Consider the following 26,546-nt stretch of genomic DNA (forward strand, 5'->3'; position numbering starts at 1 on the left):
TGTCATTGCCAGCCTTGGAATGTGTACCAGGGAGGCAACGTAAGAGCAAATGTGCCTTATACCTCTTCTGACTGGCTTCAGTGAGGGCAGAAGTGACTCCGCTACAGTCTTCCCTCTACTCCAAGCTCAGCTCTTCTTGAGTTCCTGGAGTAAAAGGACAATGTTAGGACAATACCGTCTCTTTCCTCTCAGGCTAGATTAAAAAAAAACAAAACACCGCAAGTCTTACGTTGCCCACTTGACAACCAGTTATTTTATTTACTTGTTTAAAAAGTTTCTGCCCAGCCTCTTCCACCAACACTGGCTATCCGAGCCACCGACAGCATCCATGAAAACAAAGGCAAATTGAAACAAGGTAGAAATCAATCAACACTTTAAACAATACCTATTAATCCCCAAGAGGAGCCAAGGAGACAGAAAAAGAATATTCCCACCCTGCGAAACAAACATACAAAAGCTAAACAGTAGAGCCAGCATCAAAAACATATATAACAATTGAAATAGGATGGACTTTGGCTGCTTCTGAAAGAGGTAACAGACAGCACCTGATGCACATATCTAGGAAAGGCATTTCATAATCAGGGTGCAAACCATGGAAAAAGCCCAGGCTCCGGTAGCATTATGCCTAACCTCCCAAACAGGGATAGGGAACCTGTGGCCCTCCAGATGTTTCTAGATCAGGGGTTCCCAAGCTGTGGTCCACAGACCACCAGTGGTCTATTTCAGTGATTCCCAACCTTGGGGCCGTGACCCCCAGGGGGCCCGCGAAGAAATCCAGAGGGGCCGCAAACAGTAAAGAAATGATTTATCAATTTTTTAAAAGAAGTCTTCACTCCCTGGACACTGTCTGCTTCCCACTGCCGCTGCAGATGACACCTCGCTCCAAATGAGAGGGAAGGGCTTTTGCTGAAGCGCCTGAGCTCCTTTCAGGTGCATCAAGGGTAGGCTTCTGCCTATAAAATACATGGCAGATGCCAAAGGAGGCTGAGGGTGGAAATACCAGGAAGAAGAAGGGATTACTATCACCTACTCCCGTCTCCTCGCACTGCCACTGCTGAGGACACCCTTACTCAGAACGAGAGAGAGCTTTTGTGGAGCAAAAAGAAGCAAGGCTGCAAAGAAAGGCTGCTTTCCCTCTTCCTTCCTGGAGGGGATCAAGAAATTTTTTGAGCTTATAAAGGGGGTCCCGTACTCACAAAGATTGGGAACCACTGGTCTATTTCATTCAGATGCCCCACAGTGCGTCCCTGAATTTGTGGTTAAAGACAGGAGATAGCATATCCATCACATTAAATATTCATATCAACTGTTAATTGTATTTTATTGCTTCTTTTATTTCTCATATTTATTTTATTGTATTGCAATTTGAATTCTATGGAATTCTAACTGTAATTCAGTAAAATGCAATATATGAAAAGCAGAAGCAATTAAAAAAAACCAATTAGCAATTTACAGCCTTTAGCACTTCCCATTACAATTGCTACAACAGGCAGAAAAATGATTAATGACCCTTAATGGTCTGCCAAGACTCTCCGCAATTTTAGCATGGCCCGTAGGACAAAAAAGTCTGGGAACCACTGTTCTGGCCTTCAACTCCGATCAGCCCCAGACCACATGGCAGATGGACTGGGATGGTGGGGACTGTAGTCCAACAGCTAGAGGGCCACAGGTTCCCCATCTCTTCTCAGAAGGCAAGGGCTCCTGGAGAAGATAGCAACCTCAGTTGATAGGCAGGTTCATGTAGGAGATAGGCCACCCCTAGTTTGCAACATAAACCGGTAATGGCAAATCCCCTCTGCAGCATGCCATGGTGAGAGCTTGTCCTCTGGTAAGCTCCCTCCCACCCCAATTCTTTCATACGTTTCAAAGGGTACAAGGCCAGGGAGGCGCCCATCTCTCTTCAAGAGGCATGCTTGCTGAGAAGCACTCTCCCAGCAGGCAAATTCTAGGGGGAAAGGCTGCAGTTTGGTACTAGAGCATCTGCTTTGTATGCAGAAGGTACCAGGTTCAATCCCCGGCATCTGCAAGTAGGGCAAGAAAAGGGTTCTGACTGAAACTAAAGAGAAGAGGCAACTGGGAACATGACTGAGAGAGTATTATAGCCCTGATGACCTGCTTGTGGACTTCCCATTAGCATCTGGCTGGACACGGCAGTAAGCAACACACTAAACTAGGCAGGTCTTTGGCCAAATCCAGCAGGGCACTTCTCATGTTAAGATAAAGGATTGTGTAAAACCTAGGGCTTGAAACTTCCCAGGATTTCTTTGGGGAAACTGCAACAGATAATATTTTTTTTAAAAGCAGCTTGAGGGTTATAGTCAACTGAATCCTACTTCAGAGTAGACCCACTGAAATTAATGAATCTAAATTGGTCACATTTATTGACTTTAATGGGTCTACTCTGAGGAAGACCAGCATTCAATACCATCCTGAGTCTGTCGTGTAGACATATCCCTGAAATACACATGTGTATATATTTTCTCTGCTGGTAGGAAAACCAGTCGAAATCCTCATGTGTTAGTCAACAAAAGCCTTGAGTGCCAGTCAAGAAACCCCACAGAAATGGCTCATCCTGGGCTAGAAAAGGGACTGTCTTGCACCAGGTTTTTTAACAAAATAGTGCACTTCTATTTTCAGCCAACATATGTTGGAAATGAAAATGGAAATGGACTGCCTTCAACTCAATCCTGACTTATGGCTACCCTATGAATAGGGTTTTCATGGTAAACGGTATTCAGAGGGGGTTTCCCATGGCCTCCCTCAGAGCCTAGTCCTCCCCAGCTGGCTAGGGCCTGCTCAGCTTGCCACAGCTGCACAAGCCAGCCCCTTCCTTGTCCACAACTGCCAGCTGGGAGGCAACTGAGCTCCTTGGGACGATGCAGCTTGCCCACGGCTGCCCAGGTGGCAGGGCACGTAACCCGTGAGCCACTCACTGTGGGGTGATCTTTAGCTGGCCCTTGACACCCAGGAGACATGAGTGGGGGTTTGAACTCTCAGACACTGGACTCCCAGCCAGGCTCTCCTCCCCACAGTGAGGATTTCCCCAAATATTATCTCCCTCCCCCGCACTGCCCACCTCAATTTCCTTCCTTCGTTTCCCCAAGCTATGAAATAAAGACAGCACTTGACGAGTTTAAGCACTGAAAACAATGTCCAGATCAAAGAAAAGAATGAGCACTGACAAAAGTGGTAAAGGAGAAAGCCCCCAAAGTCTGGCTGCCCTTGATTTACAGCAGCAATGAGGAACCTCAGCTCCAGGGGCCACATCAAGCCCTCCAGTCCTCTCTGTCTGGCCCATGGGACACTCCCAGTGCCACACCCCCTCTCCCCAAACCTCAGTCCCTCTGCTTCACACCCGTTTTTGCCTGGCTAGGACGTGTCCTTGAATTCCAATAATCCCCCTTGCTTGTCAGGACAGAGGATGAAAGAGTGTGTGAGTGTGTGTGAAAACTAGCCTACTGTACAAAGGTAAACATTTCATCTGTTCCTCCACCCACTTTGGCCTGTGGCCCTGCCCACCAGTGGCCGGTGGCCCTTGGAAGGTTTTCCAGAAGGGAATGTGGCTCCCGGGCTGGAAAAAGGTTCCCCACCCCTAATTTACAATGATCTCAAGTTCACAAAGGCCTCCTGGATTATACATCCGTGGGATCCAATTTATGCCAAGTTTGAAAGGACTGAGGCGGGGGGCGGAGTGCACACAGACAGAAAATCACCAACAGGACAGAGAGGTGCCATCTCAACAGCATCATTTCCAACTCTCCAGATCTACTCCCCATGCTCCCTCACTCAAACTTTGACTTGGCCGATCTTCCTCTTCCTCGGATATTGAGGAGAAGCAGAAGACCCAAGCAAACAGTGGCAGGGGCACACATGGCAATGGGCTCTTTCAAAACCAAGAGGGTGTAGAGGGCACCTGCAAAGAGAAGAAGGGAGAAAGATCCAGACATGAACGCCAAGCAAAACACCAGGAGTCTAGTCGGCCTAACAGCCCACCCCACAGCAATCTCTAACCTGCATTTGTTCCCTGTTCATATGCATGGGTTGTATCTGATTTAAGTCATACTCAGAGCACATTAGACCCAACTGAAATGAATGGCCATGATTAGCTTACATCGGTTATTATAACCCCATTTTTAAAAATATATTTCTATATAAGATGGTAAAAGCTGCTCTTGAGCTTGCAGAACTCCCAGGGCTGCTAACAAATGGACAATAAAACAAATTGCCACGAAAAATTAAAATGCATAAAAATCAATCAAGAAAGGGAAAAAGAGAAGCACAGTGGAAACAATGTTTTTAAAAAAACTAAAGACACAGATAATATGCAGGAAGGCCTCACCAAATAACAAGGTCTCCATCCGGCAACAGAAAGACAAGGTTTTTTGGGGGGGAGGGGTCCTAAGGGCAGCACCACAATCAAGAAAATCATCCCTCTGGAGGCAAAAGGTCTTCTGAAAATGACCAGCATGCTGGCTGGGGCTGATGGAAGTCGTAGTCCAAAACATCTGGAGGGCACCAGGTTGGAGAAGGGTGACTAGCAGCATCCTCTAGACACCCTAGTCCCAAGCCCTCTCCACCGGGTTCCTTCTCCACATCTGTCTCCATCAATGGCCAAACCAACCTGAAAGTTACTCAAGGTGGGGACCAAACTTTTTCTGCTTTTGAAATCTATAAAGTACCTTCCGCTACTAGCCTATGTACACTTGGATGTCAGCCCATTGAACTTCCACTGGGCCTTACTTCTGAGCCAACATGCATAGGATTATGATGTTAAACTGTATACTCCTTGGGTCAGGGACCTAATTTTATTTTTAGTTTTGGCACATGAAACTCTGTAAAACCTTGGGCATATTGATGGTGATGTTTACCTGCAGCAGAAGAAAAAATATCATTACCAGAAGCACCAGCCTGTTCGCCAATTATGATATACAGAACAGCTTCACTTAGTTGCTATCCAGCTTCCCCCACCTACCACCACCAGACTGGATCTCCTGCTTTTCTGGTCAATTTCATTCAGAGGACATCAGTGCTTGGTAAGATCCAAAAGCAGCTTTAAGAGATGCAGGACTGATAATATTGATAGTCTAATACCCACAGCTAGAAAAAGAAATGTCACATCTGTAAAAAGGTTCCAACTGGTGACATCATTATGAAGATCAGCATGCATGGGGTTAATTAGCTTTGGCTATGGGGTGGTATACAAATGTAAATAATAATAATAATAATAAAAGTCAGGGTTTTGAATAAAAATAGAATTTCCCAGTGCAAGCAATTTTTGCAATGCAACAGCATAATCTGCAAGCAAAATGGATGGGTAGTTAGCCTCTGGTACCTCCTACTGGAACACACACACACACACACAGAATCACACTTCCTCATGAGCACGAAGGTGGGCAGGTTTAAATAGGTTCAAGTCATATTAATCATTTATAACCAGTAGGTCATCACAATTAAAACATCACAATGAAAATGGTGAGGACTAGAGCACTGCATTACAAGACTTGTAAGAAGAGCATATGGTGACTTTTGTGCTTTTTAAAAAAATAAAAGTACAGGTTGAACAGATGGAAAGCAAGCATCTATGCCCTGAAGCAGCGTTGGTTCCCATGCAAGATCAGTTCAGTATCTTGGAAGCTATTTTTGGAAGCTAGGACAAGCCTCCACTTAATTCTCCAGTCAGTCCAAACTCAAGCAAAAAATAGATTTTCTTGGTTTTGAAGCTATGTGAGGGAAATTTATATACTTGTATGGTTTTGTAATGTTATTCAGCTTGCAGGACTGAAATCTGCTTTTACCTAGGCTGCTTTCACATTGCACTTTATTCCGTTATTCTGACGATTCCTTACCTGGTAATTTGCACATTATATTTGATCTTTCACATGACATTCAAGCTAGCTCTGGTATTCTAGTGGAATGTAGTGCAAGTTTAGTGCAAATTTCCGTGATAAACGATACCAGAAATAATCCATTAGCAAGGCTGGGAACCCAGAAAATCCTGGGAATTTTTCGCTATCTGCAGCCGCTCACATGACAGGCATCCCAGCATGCAGTGCATTCCCGCCCTTTAGTCGTGTAGTTGTTGTTTTGCCTGATGAAAATTGTACTGGTATTCCAGCACTGGCACAGATAGCAGCAGCATTTCCCACACACACCCCTGTGTCAATACAACTAAAATAATTTTAAAAATCAGATCCTAAAGGGAGAGGGCTGGCATGGTGATGGGACAAGATCTTAGCCCTCCTACACAGTGGGGAAGAGTATGCATGTGTATAATGGGTGAGGGATGAAAACAAGCCGTGTGACAGTTGCACAAAATGCCGGTGTATCGGCTGAAAAAGCTGCTGTTACTTTATGCAACAGGTACTGCAGCGTAAAAGGAATTTTAGAAATTGGGACAGAAGCACTACCTTTTTAATCGGTTAAACTTACGCAAACTGCCCCATGTGTGAAAGCAGCCCTAAGCCAGGGACGGGCACCCTTAGGCCCTCTAGAATGTTGCTGGACTCCAGTGCCTATCAGCCACGGCCAGCATGGCCAATAGGAGTCATAGTCCAACAACATCGCGAAGACCACAGGTTTCCATCCCTGACGTAAGCAATACTGGAGGTTTAGCCCTGAAACCAAGGGGCAGCAGCCAAGATGACTGACACCCATTATCTATAAGCATGAACTCGGCTCAAGTTGCAGCCACACCGTTTACTCGATTTTGACAAAACCTGCCCTCCAGGAAAGAGCTGGCGTCAATCAACTCTTGGTTTTAGGGACAAAGCCAAAGAGTATTGCTGAGGTTGAAAGCAGATTTTCATTCAAGAGATCAAAAAACGTGTGTGTTGTGTTTTTTTGTAAGCCACAGAAGCAAGCCAATTTCCTATGAATCGGCCTCAAAACCAGGGAAACTTCCCTGGTTTAAACCTGCTTTCCTTTTCCCTCATCAAACTCAGAACTTGAAAAGCAAAGCAAAAGACAGTTACCTTTGGCCCCGATAGAGCCTCACCTGTAGTTGAGATTAGAGATGACTTTCACTACACCCAAGAATGAGGACCCCCCCCCGGCCAAGGGAAGGGCTACAGCTTAGTGGCAAAACATCTATCCTACATACAAAGGTATCAATTTGGGGAAATGCCACAGCTCAGTGGTAGAGCACCTGCTATCTACGCAAAAGGTCCCTGGTTCAATCCACAGCATCTCCAGGTAGGGCTGGAAAAGAGCCTAGAGAGCCACTGCCAGTCAGTGTAGACAATACTGAGCTAGATGGCCCAACGGTCTTAGTGTAAGCCAGCTTCCTGACTCCTAGTAGCTATTAGCCACAATGGCTATGTTTTACCCCCACCACTGGTGGCAATATGCTTCTGAATACCAGCTGCTGGGAATCACAGGTGCTGAGAGTGCTGTTGGGCTCAGATCCTGCTTTCAGGCTTTCTATAGGCATCTGACGGTCACTGTAAGAACAAGATGCTAGACTAGATAGACCTTTGGCCTGATCCAAAAGGCTCTCTTATGTTCTCAGAAGGTCCCAGGCTCAATCACCAGCTTCCCTACATAGACTCCTGCTTGAAACCATGGAGAGCCGCTGCCAGTCAGTGTAGGTAATACTGAGCTAGAACGACTGTTGGTCTGACTAAGTAGCAAGTAGTTTCCTATGTCCCAGCACCCCACACATAACACCTTTTAAGAAATCAGTTAACTCCTGCACAGCCCTTACCTATCATGATGATAGTGAGCACAAAATTGCTGATTTCCTGCAAGAGTTGAGGCCCAAAGGCCAAGAGGAAACCAGCCACGACTTCTATCCAGCCCACCGTTTCCAAGTACCGGCCTGGCTCTGGCTTGTAGCCAAACTCCTTCAGCGGAAAGACATCGGCAAACTGCACAAATTGCGATTTCTGGAACAGAGAAAAGTGATAAATAAAGAAGAGGTACAGAGGAGATTAAAGAGGTTGCGGGGATTCAAAGGGGACCCCCCCTTGGCAAAGTTCCTAGGAACAGGGTCCATAAGTGGGGTGTCAGAAAACAGATGGATGGCTGAGTGAGGAGGGGAAAGGCCACATAGGAAGTGTTCCTGTCCCCCATTTTTATTTATTTATTAAATTTATATCCTATCCTTCCTCCCAAAGGAGACTGGGGCAGAAAATAACAAGCAAGACAACAAAACAAACATCTTAAAAACAATTCCAATACAGATAGATTTGAAATAAAGGTCTCTACTTAAAAGGCTTGTTGAAAGAGGAAGGTCTTCAGTAGGCGACGAAAAGATGACAGAGTCGGTGCCTGTCCAATATATAAGGGAAGTGAATTCAAAAGGGAAAATGCCACAGTGCACTAAAGGTCCACTTCCTATGTTGTGAGGAATGGACCTTCTGATAAGGTGATATCTGCAGGAGGCCCTCACCTGCAGAGCGCAGTGATCGACTGGGCATGTAAGAGGTACAAATCTGCCTCTATGCCCACATCTCCATCATGCATTCAAAGCATTATGATACCACTTTAAACAGTCATAGCTTCCCCCAAAGCATCCGGGGAAGTGTAGTTTGACTCCAATATTGTAGCAGTTGAGCCTAATGAGGTGTCCGGAGCACAGTCCTGTCCTGTTTTATTGGATGAGTTTCAGTTGGTTCAGCTCGAGGACGTGGACAAGGTGCTTGGACAGGTGCGGGCAACCACTTCTGCCCTGGATCCTTGCCCCTCATGGCTAATAAAAGCTAGCAGGAACGGAACAGCCGGATGGGCCAAGGAGGTGATCAATGCCTCTTTACGAGAGGGAGTGGTACCACCCTGCCTGAAACAGGCGGTGGTGAGACCGCTCCTAAAGAAACCCTCCTTGGACCCTGAAAATCTTGACAACTATAGACCGGTAGCAAATGTTCCGTTCCTGGGCAAGGTTTTAGAGCGTGTGGTCGCTCGCCAGGTCCAGGCTCTCTTGGATGAAACTGATTATCTGGATCCATGTCAATCGGGCTTTCGGCCGGGGTTTGGTACAGAAACAGCCTTGGTCGCCCTGTATGATGACCTCTGTCGAGAGAAAGACAGAGGGAGTGTAACTCTGTTGGTTCTCCTTGATCTCTCAGCGGCTTTTGATACCATCGACCATGGTATCCTTCTGGGACGTCTTGCGGATTTGGAAGTTGGAGTCACTGCTTGGCAGTGGCTGTGCTCCTACCTCGAGAATCGTCTCCAGAAGTTAGTGCTTGGGGAGCATTACTCGAGTCCCTGGATACTCCAATATGGGGTCCCACAGGGTTCAGTTCTGTCCCCCATGCTCTTTAATATCTATATGAAGCCGCTGGGCGAGGTCATTAGGAGATTTGGAGTGCGTTTCCAGCAATATGCTGATGATACGCAGCTCTACTTCTCCTTTTCATCTTCTTCAGGTGAGGCTGTTAGTGTACTAAACCGCTGCCTGGCCGCGATAATGGACTGGATGAGAGCTAATAAACTGAGACTCAATCCTGACAAGACTGAGATGCTGTTGGTGGGGGGGCTCTCTGCCCAGATGGTTGATGTCCGACCTGCCCTAGATGGGGTTACACTCCCCCTAAAGGAGCAAGTCCGTAGTTTGGGGGTCTTATTAGATCCGCTCCTGTCACTGGAGGCTCAAGTAGCCTCGGTGGCACGGAATGCATTCTACCAGCTTCGGCTGGTAGCCCAACTACGACCCTATCTGGATAGGGAGAACCTCGCCACAGTTATCCATGCTCTGGTAACCTCTAGATTGGACTACTGTAATGCACTCTACGTAGGGTTACCTCTGAAGACGGTTCGGAAACTTCAGCTGGTGCAGAATGCTGCGGCCAGAGTTCTTACTGGGACTAAAAAATCTGATCGTATAACACCTGTCCTGGCCCAGCTGCACTGGCTACCAATATGTTTCCAGGCCAGATTCAAAGTGTTGGTTCTTACCTATAAAGCCCTTAACGGCATCGGACCGCAATACCTGGCGGAACGCCTCTCCCGCTATGTACCTACCCGGTCGCTGCGCTCGACGTCGAAGGCCCTTCTCCGTGTCCCAACGCATAGGGAGGCACGGAGAACGATAACTAGAGCTAGGACCTTCTCAGTGGTGGCCCCCGAACTATGGAACGCCCTCCCTGACGAAATACGCCTGGCGCCTTCTCTGTTATCTTTTCGGCGCCAGGTAAAGACCTACCTCTTTGCCCAGGCATTTTAAATATTTTAAAAATTTGAATTTAAAATTGAAAATTTTTAATTATGTTTTATTGTGTATTGTATTTACATTCACTTGTATTTTAACCTGTTTTAGTATGTTGTACACCGCCCTGGGAGCTTATTGCTATAGGGCGGTCTTAAAAATGCAATAAAATAAATAAATAAATAAATTTGTGAAGGGTGCTGAGAGTTGTTAGATCCCTATTCCCCTCAGCAATTATTATTACTGAGGTCCTTCAACAGTGCACAATAATGTACATTGTAAATTATTTCCCATTTCCAAACATTTGAAAGACCTCTTTCCACATCAACATGCCCGTGCATTAAGATCAGGTGACCAGGCCCCGCCCCTGGATGAAGTCTGTGGGGCAAGGGTGCATGGAAGAGCTTTACTTGTGGAAGGGCGGCTCCACACCTGTAGAATTACCTCTCCTCTGAGGTGGTGTAATGAGGAATCAAATATTGGGAATTTTTAATCTTTGATTCACCTCAGTGAACCAGTTTGGAAAGCCTGCAACAGCAAAGATTCCTGGGAGACAGCCCCTCTGTGACCTCCGAGTACATATTTTGAAAGCCTGAAGGTATAGACTTCCTGACTCATATGGAAATTTGGGGAATGTCACCCAGTAAGAATAGGCGCTTCTTTCAAAGGAAATGTCTATGATAGTCTAGGTCTTCAGGAGGAAACAGAATAGCTCCTGTCAAACTGGGAGGTGTCATGCATTTCTAAGCCTTTGGAGGAGACAGGATAGTTCCTTTCAAACTAGGAAATGGTCTGCGTAACTGTTATGATAATCTTAAAGGAAGAGACAGAACATTAGGAGTTCACAGGCAGGAGACTGCCGTCATTATCTGGGAATCCCTCAATGAATGGTTTCTGGAAAAACAACAAATTCCTTGACTGATGATCCTAAATTCTTTCATTGTTCTTATTTGTCACGTCCACATCTTCCTGGTGATATTTACATTGGGTTTACATTGGGGTCAGTTTAGTTAGAAAAAGGTATAAACATGAGGAGTGCGAAGGGGGGTGCAGTTCCTCCTTCGGGAGGGCTCAACAGCTGTTTTTCTTACCAACACACACTAGCATCTTTGGGACAATTTCAGAGCTAAGGATTTTGAGTGAGATCTTTTTCAAATCTAGCACTGGTTACACGAGGGCGGAGCTTTGGCTCATTGGGCTAGATACGAAAGTCTCTCTCAGCCTTAGTCTTGCAGCAACTCTCCAGGAAAGGTATATGCAACTTCTGGGCCTTTTCTTTCCTTTTTCTTTCTGTGTGGGTGAGCTTAATGTGAAAGTGTCCATAGGGTTAGTCTCTTTGCTTTAGTCTATCCAGTGTTGCTGAATGAATGAATCATAGTTAGAAAGCTGCTCATTGTTAACTGTAATTGTAAACTGCAATATTTTTCCTTGTTTCTTCTCTTAATAAAGCCACTCTTTATTTTACTTTCAGTGTGTGTGTCATTGGGTTAAAGGTAAAATTATACATGCTCTGAGGGGGTGACGTGCGGGTAACTCCAGCCAAAGATCCTGCTGCTCTCAATAGAGGAACTTGCATTTCTAGTGAGCTCTGCTCATGAGGAAGTTCAAGGTCCATTCGTAACAGTGGTGTCATGTGCCAACATCCTTGCCTTTTCAACAAGTGAAGGTTAAGGATGAGGGGAAAATCCAATTCAGTTCACATTTAAAGGCAAATCTATGAAATTTGCACTTACCAAAACAATAGACCTGAACACAGCTATCCTTCAAAATTGGCACTTATCTGAATTTTGCGATGCAGTTCTCCAACCCAACACTCATAAAAATACATATATGGGGAAAGGGTACATAAAAATTAATATATTATTGAAAAATAATATACAAAAATGCATTATATTAGGGGAAATGGCTTGCAAAAATGTGGACATCAGTCGAAACTACCTACAAAAATATGTTTATTAGGAGAAGTTTGCATTCAAATGCTGATGAAATTTCATGAGGATTAAAAAAAAATAGCAAATTGCTGCAGAGATGTGGAGAACTGAATTTAAGATTGGAAAAATGAGAACTGGAAAGAACCAAAATAGACAGATCCTTCCATCCCCAGTGAAGATGCATTTACGAAAGGCCTGTGATGTCCCTGTATATATATTACTGTAAATATGGTAAGTGCAGGTTTATTAGAGTATATGTGGTAAGTAGACTGAGTGAGAGGGGGGAGTACATGGGCTGGAATGTTGATGCATGTTGTATTATGACTGAGGGTCTGAAGGTATAAATGAAAGGATGACAGTTGAGAGACGGTTGGTTGGTTTTAGTTGGAGAGAGTTCTGTTGGGGGGAGTTCTGAGGGAGGTTGGAGTTGGTTTTGTGGGTTGGGTTGGATTGGATTAGGCGGGTAGTGAGGCAGGTTATTGACGGCTAGAAACATAAAGAGTAACGCAACTTATGAAACCACATGCTTGTTGACAATACCTTTAAGTAATCTTGTTATTCCCTGTGTATATAAATAAATATTTCCTGGTTTACCAGAATGCCTGATCCTTGGCTGAGTTACACAGACCAGAAGGGTGGGCAGGGCATACAGTAGGGTCCCGCTTATACGGCGGGTTCCATTCCAGACCCCCGCTGTAAAGCAGAAATCGCAGTAAGGCGGAACCCCATTGAGTTTAATGGGGCGCATCGCACGAAAATGACGCAAAAACGGCTTTTAAAGAGTGGAGGAAAGCCACCGCATTAGCGGAACACCAGGAAGCGGAGCACCGGAAAGCGGAGCCCTACTGTATACCAAGGTTGGGAAACAGTATCAATGGTGGCAGCGGTGAAGAGATAGCGTAACATCATCAGGTATCCAGAGCAACCCAAGGCTGTATTCTTTATAGGCACAAAGATACAGGGGTGTTGTGGCCTGCAAGTGCACCCAGACACAAAGCACCAACAAGCCAGGAGAAGACTAAGGCACAGTCTCAAGGCAATATTGTTTTACAGGAAGTGTGTGTATGTGCTGCCTAGCAGTGGGATCTTGAGAGATCTTTGCTAGAGCCGGTGAGAGAACCATTTAAAGACCAGGACCCTGAGGTGGGACCGTGACAAAGTGGTAGCCACAGGTGGGATCCTGACAAGGCCCTCCTCTCCCTTCCTCAGATATTGAGGAGAAGCAGAAGACCCAAGGAGTCAGTCACTGTGGCAGACATGGCAGTGGAGTTATTTACCCGCACACACAAACACCCCGAGTATTAAATAGAAGACTCACACCATTAACACTCCAACAGAAGCTGCTCCCCATTATGCTTTCTTGGGGGGGGGGCAAAGCCATAGCTTTGGATTCACCACCAAGAGCAAGTCAAGCCTCTGTGTCTTTCCCCCTCCAAGGAGGTAGTGTAGTGGCAAATTCAGAAGTGCAGGGTCCATTTGTGATAGACATCCAAACCCTCTCCTTTTTTTTCCCTGCTGGGTTGAGAATGAGATCCTTGTTCATGTCTTCTCCCAGAACAACTGATGTCCCTAGGACACAACAAGCATGAAATGGGAGTGTTTGCTACTGAAAAGAGTCTTCTCAGTTGCTAACTCGCCTCCTTTCACTCTGATTGGCTCCAATCAGCAGGAAAAGACAAGGAAGCACATTAGGATACTCTTCTCAGTGGCTAACATGCTTCACTTTCATGCTGATTGGCTCATAGGATGCTGGAGGCATAAGGACCCTGCTATGACCATGCTCCCAAAAAAGTAAAGGGTCTAAGGCCCCAAGACCCCAGACAACTACACCCTTGCTCCAAGAACACAGATATCTTGATAACATCATTTCCACCTATAGGGTAGGGGAAGTCATGCCCCCTTCAGCTCACCTTCCGAAAGCTCTCCAGTTATTTGATTTTTTAATGACAACTCATCACTGGTCTTTGGCCAACTCTTTAGTTATGCAAATGCCCATTTTTCCCCAACAAAAGGTATCAGCCAAGCTGAGCTTATCCATCCAGTTTGACCTCTTTAGTGCAGAATTTAACGTCCCAGCTATAACATCACATGCTTGGGGAGGACCATCCCCAAGCCATTTTAGATATTCTGCTCTGTTATGTTAGTTGGTCTACATTACACCTTATGTACTTGTTTACTTTCTGATGCAGTTAACTTTTTAAAAAAATAGATGACAGCCCCAGTGAATAGACGGATCCTAGTATTGTGCCACTGAATCTATTGTATAAGTATTTTTAAAATCTTATGTACAGTATTATTATTAATAATAGTAGTAGTAGTAGTAATAGTAAGAGAAGGGGGGAATCTTATAATTACCCAAGCAAATCTCTTGGCTTAGGTAAGAGGGTTTTAAAAACATTTTTAAAAAATAGATGACAGCCCCAGTGAATAGACAGATCCCAGTATAGTATTGTGCCATTGAATCAATCTATTGTATAAGTATTTTTAAAATAATATGTACACTATTATTATTATGTTGTTGTTGTTGTTAACAACAATAACAGTAGTAGTAGTAAGGGATGGGGGATGGAATCTTATAATTACCCAAGCAAATCTCCTGGCTTGGGTATTGGGATTGTTTTGTTTTTTTCCCTTTAGCCTCTTTTTAGAGAAACTGGCTGATGGAGGCCAATTTGAGTTCCCTGTTTCCGGAGAAGTTCCCACCAGTTGAACAAACTCGAACCATGAAACTTTAAAGCTCCCAGCATTCAAATCCCAGCCCTGTTCGCGCCAAAAAAACCCCAACTGTTTCAGACCAGGCCGATCTGATTCGGCCGAATTCCTTGGGGTTCTGCGGTGGCCAATTAGCCAACCTTTAATCCTCAAAATCGATTTAACTCTGGTACAATCCGGAGCCCGAGACCGCTCCAGAACCGTTTAAAACAAAAACACTTAAATGGAATCTTGCCAAAACGGCGGGCGGGACCTGCAAGCATTCTTTGCACCCTGGGCAGCTTGTATAAAAACGATTAATAATTATCTCTCGCCTTCAACAGGGCCGAAAAAGCGTGCAAGCCACAACGGGCGTGCGCAGCCAGCCTGATCCTACGCAGGGCTACTTGGAAGTAAGCTCCTCTCTTCAAGGGGGCTGACCCCCAAGTCGGCATGGATAGGATTGCACTCCAATGCAGAACGCGTCAAACAGCAGGGCGCGCGCTATAAACCCCGTGCACTCTGAGCGGAGAGAAAGTATCTCCCCCGCAAGACTCTGGGGTTTACCTCCCGGGGAAGGAACATTACACCGGGGATCGGCCTGCACCGCGGCAACCCCATGCACGCTTCCTCGCGAGGAAGCCCCCGCAACACCCTCCACTGAACACCCTGTGGGGCTTCCTACCGAGGAAGCGCGGGCTGCAACCAATTGCAAAAAAAGCAAGCTCCTTTGCACGCTTCCCCTCCTGCAAAGAAAGAGGCAAATTGTGAGACCGTTTTCCCTCCCACGCACCCCCCGCTCCAGATTCGTCGCTCACCAGCTGCTGATAAACTTCGCTTGAAATCCGATCGGTCAGCTTGACGACTCCAGAGAGCGAAAAGAAAAGGCCCAGGACCACACGGATGGCGGAGAAAAGAAGCGCCATGACTCCGGCTGGCGCCCTCGCTCGCCTTCCCTGCAGCTTGCTGGTGGGAGGGGGAGGAGGAGGAGGAGGGGAATAAAAACTGAAACGGGGGAGGGGAAGAAACGCAGGCGCCAAAAATGGGATTTGATTTGATTTATTTATTTGTTCACCCGCCGCCTCCGGGCCCGGGGATCGAACTGGTGGCCCCAACACAACACCGTCGCGGCGGAAGTTGGGGGGGTGGAAATTCACACATTTTGGGGGCTGCTTTGCGGAGCTGTCCGTAAAGAAAATAAACGCTCGATCGTTTGGTGGTAGCCTAGCGCCTCTGAAGGAGGGAAGAGGAGGGGAGGCCCCTAAGCATGTGCAGAGAGCTTAATGTAAAGCTGCGGGTCTTCTTAAGGTCACCGGGTTTTTATGGACTTTTCCTCTTTGGAGAGCCTATGTTCAAGGGGGAAATCTGACCATAAATCAAGACTTATAGAAAGCATTATGATGTTGTAAAAGTAGAATGGCCTGGCCAGACTAGCTTTCTAGTCGTCCTGCCCTATTTGTATATATCTACCACCCTTCATTTATGCAGGATAGAGTTTAAAGCATAAAACAAACCATTCAATAAACCATTTCAAAATACTGAACAATCAAAGTAATGTAATAGAGGCAGCTAAAACAACAGATTAGTCTAAACAATTACCAACTTTTTAAAAATTGCCTGGGCAAATAAACAGGTTTTAACTTGGGGCTTAATTGTACTTAGTTGAACTTAGCAGGTGGGGTTTTCCACAAGCAGTGATGGGCTGGTCCTAATTTGTCAGTTAGGGCTCCTCAGGTCTCAACCTTCCTCATAAATGCAATATCAACGAATGAATCTCTGAGCATCTACAGAGCCTTTTTATTTTTATTTACTTGTTACATTTATATCCCGCTTTTCCTCCAATAAATTCAAGGTGGCATAGAAACCACCATCCCAATTTTATCCTCACAACAACCCTGTGAGGTAGGTTAGGCTGAGAGACCATGACTGGCCCAAGGTCACCCAGTGAGCTTCATGGCTGAGCGGGGAATTGAACCTTAGTCTTCATTCATTCATTGGCGATTACTCATGGCCGAGTAAGATTGTCTTCCAGGGTAAGATCTTTAACAGTGGGTCCGTAAGTGACTGTGGAGGCCAATTCAGGATCCACACAGCCTCCCACAGTGAGGACGTAGGTTTCCAGATGGAAGATGGTCACAATGAGGATTTGCTTGACGTGTCTTCCGCTTAGCCCGTTTGTCCCTTTTGCCCTGTACGCGTGCTTCTTCAAAGTCCATAGCACCTTTGATAATGGCCGACCTCCAATTGGGATCTCATGGGCCAAGGCTTCCCAGTTCTCGATGCTCATGTTGCATTTTTTTAGATTAGCTTTGAGAGCATCTTTAAACCTCTTTTGCTGTCCACCGATGTTCCATTTTCCATCCTTAACTTGGAGTAAAGTAGCTGCTTTGGAAGACGGTGATCAGGCATTCGAACAACATGGCCAGTCCAGTGAAGTTGATGTTGGAGGATCATTGTTTCAACACTGGTGGTCTTTGCTTCTTTCAATATGCTAACATTGGTCCGCCTAACTTCCCAAGTAATTTGCAGAATTTTCCGGAAGCAGCATTGGTGGAATCCTTCAAGAAGTTGGGAGTGGCGTTTACAGATGGTCCATGTTTCACAGGTGTACAGTAAGGTGGGTAGTACAATGGCTTTGTAAATAAGCATTTTGGTCTCCCTGCGAATATCCAGATCCTCGAACACTGTACGCTTCATTCAGGAGAATGCGGCACTCGCAGAGCTCAGACTATGCTGAATTTCAGCGTGGATGTCAGCTTTTACAGAGAGATGGCTGCCAAGATAAGAAAAGTGATTGACATTCTCCAGCGTCGCACCATTAAGCTGGATTGTTGGTGCTACAGAGGGATTGGTTCGCACTTGCTGATGAAGCACTTTGGTTTTTTTGATGTTAAGCGAGAGGCCAGGCTTTTCATATGCTTCTACAAAGACATTTAGGATAGTTTGAAGATCTTCCTCTGAATTTGCAGAGACTACATTATCATCAACATATTGAAGTTCTACACAGAGGTTGTAATTACCTTAGTTTTTGCTTTCAGCCTACTGAAGTTAAAAAGCTTTCCATCTGTTCGGTATGTGATTTCCACGCCTGTGGGAAGTTTCCCCTCAACAAGGTGTAGAATCGTGGCAATGAAAATAGCAAATAAGGTCGGAGCGATGACGCATCCCTGTTTGACGCCTGATTCCACTTTGAATGGATCACTTTGAGAGCCATTGTTATCCAAAATTGTCGCTTTCATGTTATCATGGAGGAGTTGCAAGATATTCACAAATTTATCAGTGCATCCAATTTTCAAAAGGATGGTCCAGAGCAGGGCCGGCTCCAGGAATGCCGGGGCCCTTGGGCATCAGCTTGCCCTGGCCCCCGGCCTGTGTGTGTGTGTGTGCACACACACGCAGCCCCCCCACGCCACCCACCTACCTGTCTGCTGTCTTTTACCATTGCACTTAATGAAGATGGTGGCCACGGTTTCCCTAAGGGGATGATGCCTCCGCCACCGTCTTTGATGATGGCACGCGTGTGTGCTACGCGTATGCATCTCTGCCATCAACTAAGATGGCGGCAGGGGCTTCAGTACCTTAGGGAAACCACGGCCACCATCTTCGTTAAGGGCAATGGTAAAAGACAGCAGACAGGTAAGTGGGGGGACATGGGGGGGCACGGATCACAGAAGGGGAGTGGAGGGATGGCTGAGGGGGCCCCTGTAGCTCCAGGGGCCATCGGGCCAGTGTCCCACCTGGCCACCCTTTAGAACCGGCCCTGGTCCAGAGAGCAGTTCGATTTACAGTATCAAAGGCCTTAGTCGGATCAATAAATGCCATATACAGAGGTTGGTTTTGCTGCCTGCATTTTTCCTGAAGCTGCCGTGCAGTGAAGATCATGTCCACTGTGCCCCTGGAAGGGCAGAAACCATTTTGGGATTCAGGGAGGATGTCTTCTGAGAAAGGTAGGAGGAGATTTGCGAGGACCCTTGCAAGGATTTTACCTGAACCCTGGTCTAACCAGGTCCTAGTCTGACACTCTAAAACCACTACACCACACTGCTGAAAATAATATTTTCTTACCTCACTGAAAATAACTTGTTTGTGGTGAGGACGTGACACTCTGCAGATGCTCAGAAGCCCTTGCTTAATATTGCACTACCAGGCACCATGAAGTTACTTCACTTCTCATACTTCTTTTTTTAAAAAGCTTTGAATTCATGGTAAGTTCTCTTTTTTATTCCCACAACAACCCTGTGAAGTCGGCTGGGAAACAGTGACATGCCCAAGGTCACCCACTGAGGGGATTTGGATCTCAGTCTTTCCAGTTATTAAGATAATGAAGCACTATTCCACTCCCCCTTTAAAGCAATAGAACCTCATTTTGCAGCAGCCAATTCCATGAATTAATCATGTCTGCTGTCAATATATTTTACATACACAAAACAATAGAAATGTATAATATTAAGGAAATATACTCCAGATTATTAGAGACTGGAGCACCCATGAACAAGGTAAAGATAACGAAGGGGGAAGCCAGCTATGAATATGCAAGGTGAAGATTTAAATCAATTAATCAATATGGGGAACCTTTGGCCCTTCAGAAGTTGGTGAACTACAACTCCCATTATCCCTGGCCATTGGCCATGCCTGCTGGGGCTCATGGAAATGGTAGTTCATCATCTGGAGGACCAAAATTCCTCACACCAGGATTAAGGCTTCAATCCTATATATGCGGGGGGGGGGGGGTAACCTGAGGTTTTCCAGGCCACATTTCAACTGTACATTTATTCTACTTTAAACAGTCATGGTTTCCCACAAAGAATCCTGGGAAGTATAGTTTGTGGTGCTGAGTTGTTAAAAAAATGTAAATGTACTGCCCTCAAGTTGATTCCAACTTATGGCAATCCTACAAATAGGGTTTTCATGAGGCTGAGAGGCAGCGACTGGCCCAAGGTCACCCAGTGAGCTTCATAGCTATGTGGGGATTTGAATTCCCAGAGTTCTCTGAGAAGGACTTACTGTTAAACCAATCAGGGAATTGTAGCTCTGTGAGAAGAAAACGGTTTCCTAACAACTCTTAGCACCCTTTGCAAATTACAGTTCCCAGAATTCTTTGGAGGAAGCTGTGACTATTAAAGTGGCATAATAGTGCTTTAGATGTATGGTGTGGATGAGGCCTCTGTAAGATTTTAATTCAAACATGGCCTATGGTGATCCATAGAATTATTAAAAATGGAGTGAAACATCATTCAAAGCTTTAGTCTCCTTAATATGGGTTTGGGAAGGATTGGCATGCCAGTCAGTTTGAGTAATCAAAAGTAATCCATGAGTAACCCAAGTAACCCACCCATTGATGATTATGATCTTTTATTACCTGCCCTTCACCCAAAGGTCCCAGGATGGGTTACAACAATTTATCCCCAAATTGGGTGGGTCCTAAAAATACATGTCTCAGGTGTCAAAGACCAGGGTAAAGAGGTGCCTCTTCAGCATTCACCTAAAACTTTACAGCTAAGTTGCCAGGAGCACCTCGGTGGGAAGGAACTTCCACAACTTAGGGGCCACCATAGAGAATGCCCTCTCCCAGGCAACACCCCTTCCCATGCTTCTGAGAGCAGTGGAACTACCAAGTGGAACTACTCTGCCGATCTTGACACCAAGAGGGTCTGTAGGGAAGGAGGCGGTCTTTCAGATATTTGGGACTGAAGTAGTCTAGGACTTTAAACACTAGCATGAGCACGTTAAATTGGGCCTAGAAATATACAGTAGGGCCCCACTAACACAGTGGGTTAGGTTCCAGACCCCCGCCTAAAAGCAGAACTCATTCAACAGAATGGCGCTCGACGCCCAAAAAACACCGTAAAAGCGGAACAAGTGCCGTATGAGTGGGGCCTTACTCTAATTGAAAGCCGCTGTATTAGCAGAACGCTGCAAAGCGGGGCCCTACTTTGCTGGCAACCAATGCAGCTGTTTTAAAACGGGTTATATGAGATATAAAGGGGTCCCCAGCCAGTAATCTGGCTGCTGCATTTTGGACCAGTTGAAGCTTCTGAGTTGTCTTCAAGGGCAGCCCCATGTAAAGCGCACTGCAACAATCCAGGGTCTGTGCCCCTTGGGACTGGCAGGGTGGAAGGCAGGGAAGGTGCAGCTGCAGACAGAGCCAACTAATTCTAGTTTTGTCCCCATCGTCTTCCCTGTTGAGTTTTATAAACGCAACTTTGAAACTAAATGAGGAAGAAGGTGACAGCCAGGGCCACCACCATCCGCTGGATTCTTTCTAAGGAAGAAGGCAGGCAGGTGGGGGCTGGCTGAAGTTAGTGGGGCAGTGCCCCGTTCATCCTAACGGATCGGCCTGCTCTACACTGAGCACACTTAAACATTGTCAAATATCCCAATGTAGCTGAGAATACCCCTGTGTAGTGGCAGGTTATGCAATTCCAATATGTGATTTGGGAGCAAGGGCTGGTGAGGGAAGGTCACTCTGCAGCAGCCAAGGGTAAACTTAGCAGATCACTGTCCATGAAATATCATGTCCTCATACAGAGACAGGGAACCGGGGGGCCCTCCAGATGCTGTTGTGCTCCCATTTTCCATCAGCCCCAGCCAGCATGGCCAATGGTCAGGGAAGATGGGCACTGGAGCCTTGCAAGGTCTAGAGGGCACAGAACATAGGAAGCTGCTGCATACTGAGTCAGATCAGCAGTCTGTCTAGCTCCATATTGTTTACACTGGCAGCTGCTCTTTCAGGGTTTCAAGCAGGAGTCTCTCGCAGCCCTACTTGGGGATTGAACCTGGGACCTTCTATGTGCAAAGCAGATACTCTAGCACTGAGCTACGACCATTCCCCCTCATCTCCCATCCCTACCCTAATAAGTTTGCTAGCTTTTATAGCAACACAAGAGTTTTTGATGTTTCAGCACAGCATGTCTAGTGGGCGATTTGGTAGAATCAAAGAGAGGACACAAGCAGTTTGCAACAAGTCAGTTTTAATTGCATTTTTAAAACTATAGGCTGACCTTGTGTAAAGACTAAAATACCATACACCATACTCATAAAAATCGCTCTCAAAAATCCCTACACCTGATGTTCCAGGATAAAAGCCAAAGGAAAGGGCCATGCAGGGAATCATTCACATTTTAAAATAAATCCTTACCTAAGAAAGCTATAATTATTACAATTTTTTTAAAACTTCCCTTCACCGCACTTATTTTGGTAATTAGAGTAAGTATCAAATCCACTAATAATGTTTCTAAGTTCACACAGGCTTAAAAAGTGAATTATCTGACAAGATCAAGTTTAAAAATAAATGCCCAACCCTGGGTTTGGGATAGATTTAGGCTGCATTCCTATATACGTGTACCTGGGAGTAAGTCCCGGGGTGTGTGTGTGTGCATGTGCGTGTGCACGTGCGCGCATGCACACACACAGCTGATTTGTTATTAAACTGTTTAGAAAGGTTGACTTTATGCTTTCTACTTGATTTTTATTTGTAATTTGACTTCCTGATACCTAGAGGATATTCTGTTTACTGTTCATTGGTATTTTCCTTGTATTTTTAAACAATTTTTTCTGTGTAGTGTTAGATATTAAAGAGGATGCTTTATTTAAGTTATTATGTTTTATGGAATGTAGATTCCCTTGTAAAAAAAATTGTATTTGCTGTTTATTGTAAACTGATTAGAGTTTTGTTTAAATATAAGCACTATATATATATATATATAGTCATACTAATAGTAACAGAAAATAATATTGCTCTCATTCCTCTTGGATGAGCCCACAACTTGCACACAGGCTCATCATGAAAGAAACTGGACTCGTCCTAACTCCCCTCCATCCCATTAGAGGTTCAATGGTTTTCAGAAACTGGAATCCTACGGACTGAGATCCCTCGCTCCATAGTTCATCTCGTCTAGGAAACCTTTGTCGGCTGACTCAACGGCAGTACACTCTTTCCCATTGGGGACATAAACATGGATCTCTGTCTTCCGTCTTCTAATCTGGTGCAGTGAAGATGGGCCTGCTCTAGGCGATGATATACAGGTCATTCCACTGACCATTAAATCCTGCATTGTGGAGCGATCAGAGGGCCTGAGAGCAGCCAGCTGGCTATGCCAATGGGATCCTGGCAGAAAATCGCACCTAGGTTTGCAGGAAGGAGGCTTTGCTGCAAGGCAAACAGGGCTGGTAAAATGAAAGTAGGTGCATTTTTGCTTCAAGCAGCTGCCCAATCTGATACTAGAAGAGGAGTTGTTTGGACTTCCACCACCTTTGGGCTGAACTGGTCCAGCAGGAAGCTCTAGAAAAGGTAGTTTTACAGTCTTCCAGCCATTGGTATTGAAGACTTTGTACCCGTTCTGGTTAGAAAGAGAAAGAAACCAGTCTAAATTGTTGGAACCAAGTGTCAGTGTTTTGCACCAACCAGGAGACACTTTATATCAGCAAGACCATTTGAACAGCTAAGCAGCATAAGAAGTGTGCCTTGTGACCTTTATGAAAAGGAGTGAGGAGGTCTGACTATTCCATTGCTCTGCCTCCCTATCGTTGGTGGCTGATGGCTCCATGTCTGTGGGGCAGTGGAATCTGCTCTGGGTTTTAGTTTGAACTTTCAGGAGCTCTCCAAGGTGCTTTCAGCCACCACTGCACCCTTATGCTGCACTACTCAGTCCCAAGCGCAGAGGTAGGACCAGTGAAGATGTGTTTAATTCAGACAGTGAAACTTAGGTTAAAATCCTGACTCACCTACTGAGGTCAGTGGGTGACACTGACTCACTCTGTCTCAGCCTACACTACCTCACAGGGCTCTTGTGTAAGGATAAAATAGCGACCTATGCACTCCCCTGAGCTCTCTGAATTGGGGGGAGGGGGAAGAGAAAATAAGTGAAACCACAAAGCCATGGAGCTCCTCTACATGAACAGCAGTAAACTTGCCAAAAAGTCTAGCTGCTGCTAATTTTAATTATGCAAAGTAGCCACATTTTTAAACACAGAGGCAAGCAGCCACTGCTTACTTCCGAACACAGCCAACTTGGAGAATGACTGGATTGTTTCAACTACTGTGCTTAAATATGGATATTTTAAATTATAAAGGTTATGTACAGTACAGTAAAAAGATCCATGGCCCAGGTACACTTACTTTTCATTAACAAAGGTATTTTGGATTAAAAAATACACTGAAGTCTACATTTAAAATTTACTTAAGATCCTGCCCTTCCTCCCAAAGAAGCGCAGAATGGCAAATACATCAACAAAAGTTTTAAGAAGTTATGCAAATAGATGTCTCTGTATTTTGCAACAATAGTCTGAATCAAAGTTGCCTTAGACCATTGGTACCGCTATAGCAGGGGTAGCCAACAGATGTTGCTGGAGCCAACATGCCCAAGGATCAGCAACGATGAGTGTTAGAAGTCCACCATTTGGAGGGGCACCATGTTGGCTACCCCTCCCATACAGTAGGGCCCCACTTACCGGCGCTTTGCATTCCGGCGTTCCGCTAATGCGGCAGCGGGAAATTCCTTTTTAAAGTCGGTTTTGCAACATTTTGGCATCATTTTCACATGACAGCCCCATTATAGCCTATGGGTTCCGCTTTACGACAGGGGCCTGGTCCCTAACCCGCCGTATAAGCGGGGCCCTACTGTATGTACCCTCTAGGAATTGACTGGAACTGGAAGGGACGGGCTAAGGACCTCCCTACATGCAAAGCATTTGTTCCACCACTGAGCTCTAAGCCCCTAGATACCTTCTTATTTTATTTGTATCCCACCCTTCCTCCCAGCAGGAGCCCAGGGCGGCAAACAAAGCACTGAAACACTTTAAAACATCATAAAAACAGGTCTTAAAATACATTAAAACAAAACAGCATTAAAAACATTTTTAAAAACAACCTTAAAAAAGGGTTAAAGGTAAAGGTGTCCCCGCACTTATAGTGCGAGTCGTTTCCGACTCTTAGGGTGACGTCTTGCGACGTTTGCTAGGCAGACCATATATATGGGGTGGGTTTGCCAGTTCCTTCCCTGGTCTTTCTTTACCCCCCAGCATATGCCGGGTACTCATTTTACCAACCACGGATGGATGAAAGGCTGAGTGGACCTCGACCCCTTTTACCGGAGATTCGACTTCCTCCTTCCATTGGAATCGAACTCCGGCCGTGAGCAGAGCTTCGGCTGCGTTACCACCGCTTACCACTCTGCGCCACGGAGGATCTTAAAAAAGGGTTAAAACATTATTAAAAACATATTAAACAATTCTGACACAGATGCAGACTGGGATAGATCTCAACTTAAAAGGCTTGTTGAAAGTCTTCAAAAGGCGCCAAAAAGATAGCAGAGATGGCGCCTCCCTAATATTCAAAGGGAGGGAATTCCACAGGGTAGGTGCCACCACACTAAAGGTCCATTTCCTACATTGTGCAGAACAAATCTCCTGATAAGATGATACCTGCAGGAGGGCCTCACCTGCAGAGCACAGTGATCGACTGGGTATATAAGGGGTAAGACGGTCTTTCAGGTATCCTGGTCCCAAGCAGTATAGGGCTTTGTACGCCAAAACTAGAAACTTGAACTTGGCCCGGTAGCAAATGGGCAGCCAGTGCAATTCTTTCAGCAGTGGGGTGACATGTTGGCGATACCCTGCTCCAGGGAGCAGTCTCGCCGCTGCATTTTGCACCACCTGCAGCTTCCAGACCAACCTCAAGGGCAGCCCCATATAGAGCGCATTACAGTAATTCAGCCTAGAGGTTACCAGTGCGTGGACAACAGTGGTCAGGCTATCCCGGTCCAGAATCAGCCGCAGCTGGTAAAAGGCACTCCTAGCCACTGAGGTCACCTGGGTCTCTAGCGACAAAGGTGGATCCAGGAGCACCCCCAGGCTACAGACCTGCTCTTTCAGAGGGAGTATGACCCCATCCAAAGCAGGCAACTGACCAATTATCCGAACTCAGGAACCACCAACACACAGTGCTTCCATCTTGCTAGGATTCAGACTCAAGTTTGTTGGCCCTCATCCAGCCCACCACAGAGTCCAGGCAGCGGTCCAGGGCTTGCATGGCCTCACCCAATTCGGATGTTACACAGAAATAGAGCTGGGTATCATCAGCATACTGCTGACACCTTCTTCGCTCTTGTAATTTTGTAGATTTGGCTGGCAGGTAGGCAGGCAAGGGACAGCAGAATTAAAGGACGAGAGGCAAGCTTATAAAGAGATGCTTTGTTTGCTAAACACAGCAGTATTTTTGTATTAGCTACCTGAAATTTTCTTTTAGCAGCCTTGCGCCAATGTCTAGATTTTTACACTTTGGTAGTATTTCCCAAAGCACAGCCCTCACAGAAAAAAAATTAGGCATTCGAGTACTGAATTCTTAAAGTCAACACTCTATTCTTCTTGCCAAGTATGTGAAGTACTCAATGTTCATCTTAAGGAGTCCAGAAAAAAGGTGATAGAACATTAGGATCTGAGGGTAATATCCAATGCCTTGTTCCGTTAGTGCAAGGATTTGCATTTGCGCAACAGAATTCCCCCTCCTCCCCAAATCTTTGCAGGGCTGAGGAAAGCTCAAAAACAGGTTTAGGGTGCGCACAAGTGAAAATTTGTGCACTAGTGGAACGAGATCCTTTAGTGCTGCTTTGGATACAAGCTTGAATTGCAAGTTTTTATTGTCATCTTTCAGTCTGAAGCTTTCATTCATATCCTAGTTTACAATTGCCTATTTGCTTAGAATGCATTATGGAAAGCCTTCCCTTTGTACAATGGGAACACAGTGATATGCCTCAAAACTACTGAGAAAACTGAAGAGC

The 26,546-nt window shown here is 45.6% G+C and overlaps 1 protein-coding gene across 1 annotated transcript; it reads right to left on the bottom strand.

Annotated features, from left to right (window-relative positions):
• Positions 1–223: 223 nt before the first annotated feature.
• Positions 224–15,755, bottom strand: TMEM35B (transmembrane protein 35B). Its single transcript, XM_061597544.1, has 3 exons — positions 15,588–15,755; positions 7,703–7,883; positions 224–3,913 (listed from the first exon to the last, which is right to left on the bottom strand). Exons 1-3 carry the CDS (start codon positions 15,693–15,695, stop codon positions 3,783–3,785), a joined length of 420 nt encoding a protein of 139 aa, XP_061453528.1. The 5' UTR covers positions 15,696–15,755; the 3' UTR covers positions 224–3,782.
• Between the last annotated feature and the right edge of the window lie 10,791 nt (positions 15,756–26,546).

This window comes from Rhineura floridana, chromosome 15, assembly GCF_030035675.1.
Source record: "Rhineura floridana isolate rRhiFlo1 chromosome 15, rRhiFlo1.hap2, whole genome shotgun sequence".
Classification (NCBI taxonomy): Eukaryota; Metazoa; Chordata; class Lepidosauria; order Squamata; family Rhineuridae; genus Rhineura; species Rhineura floridana.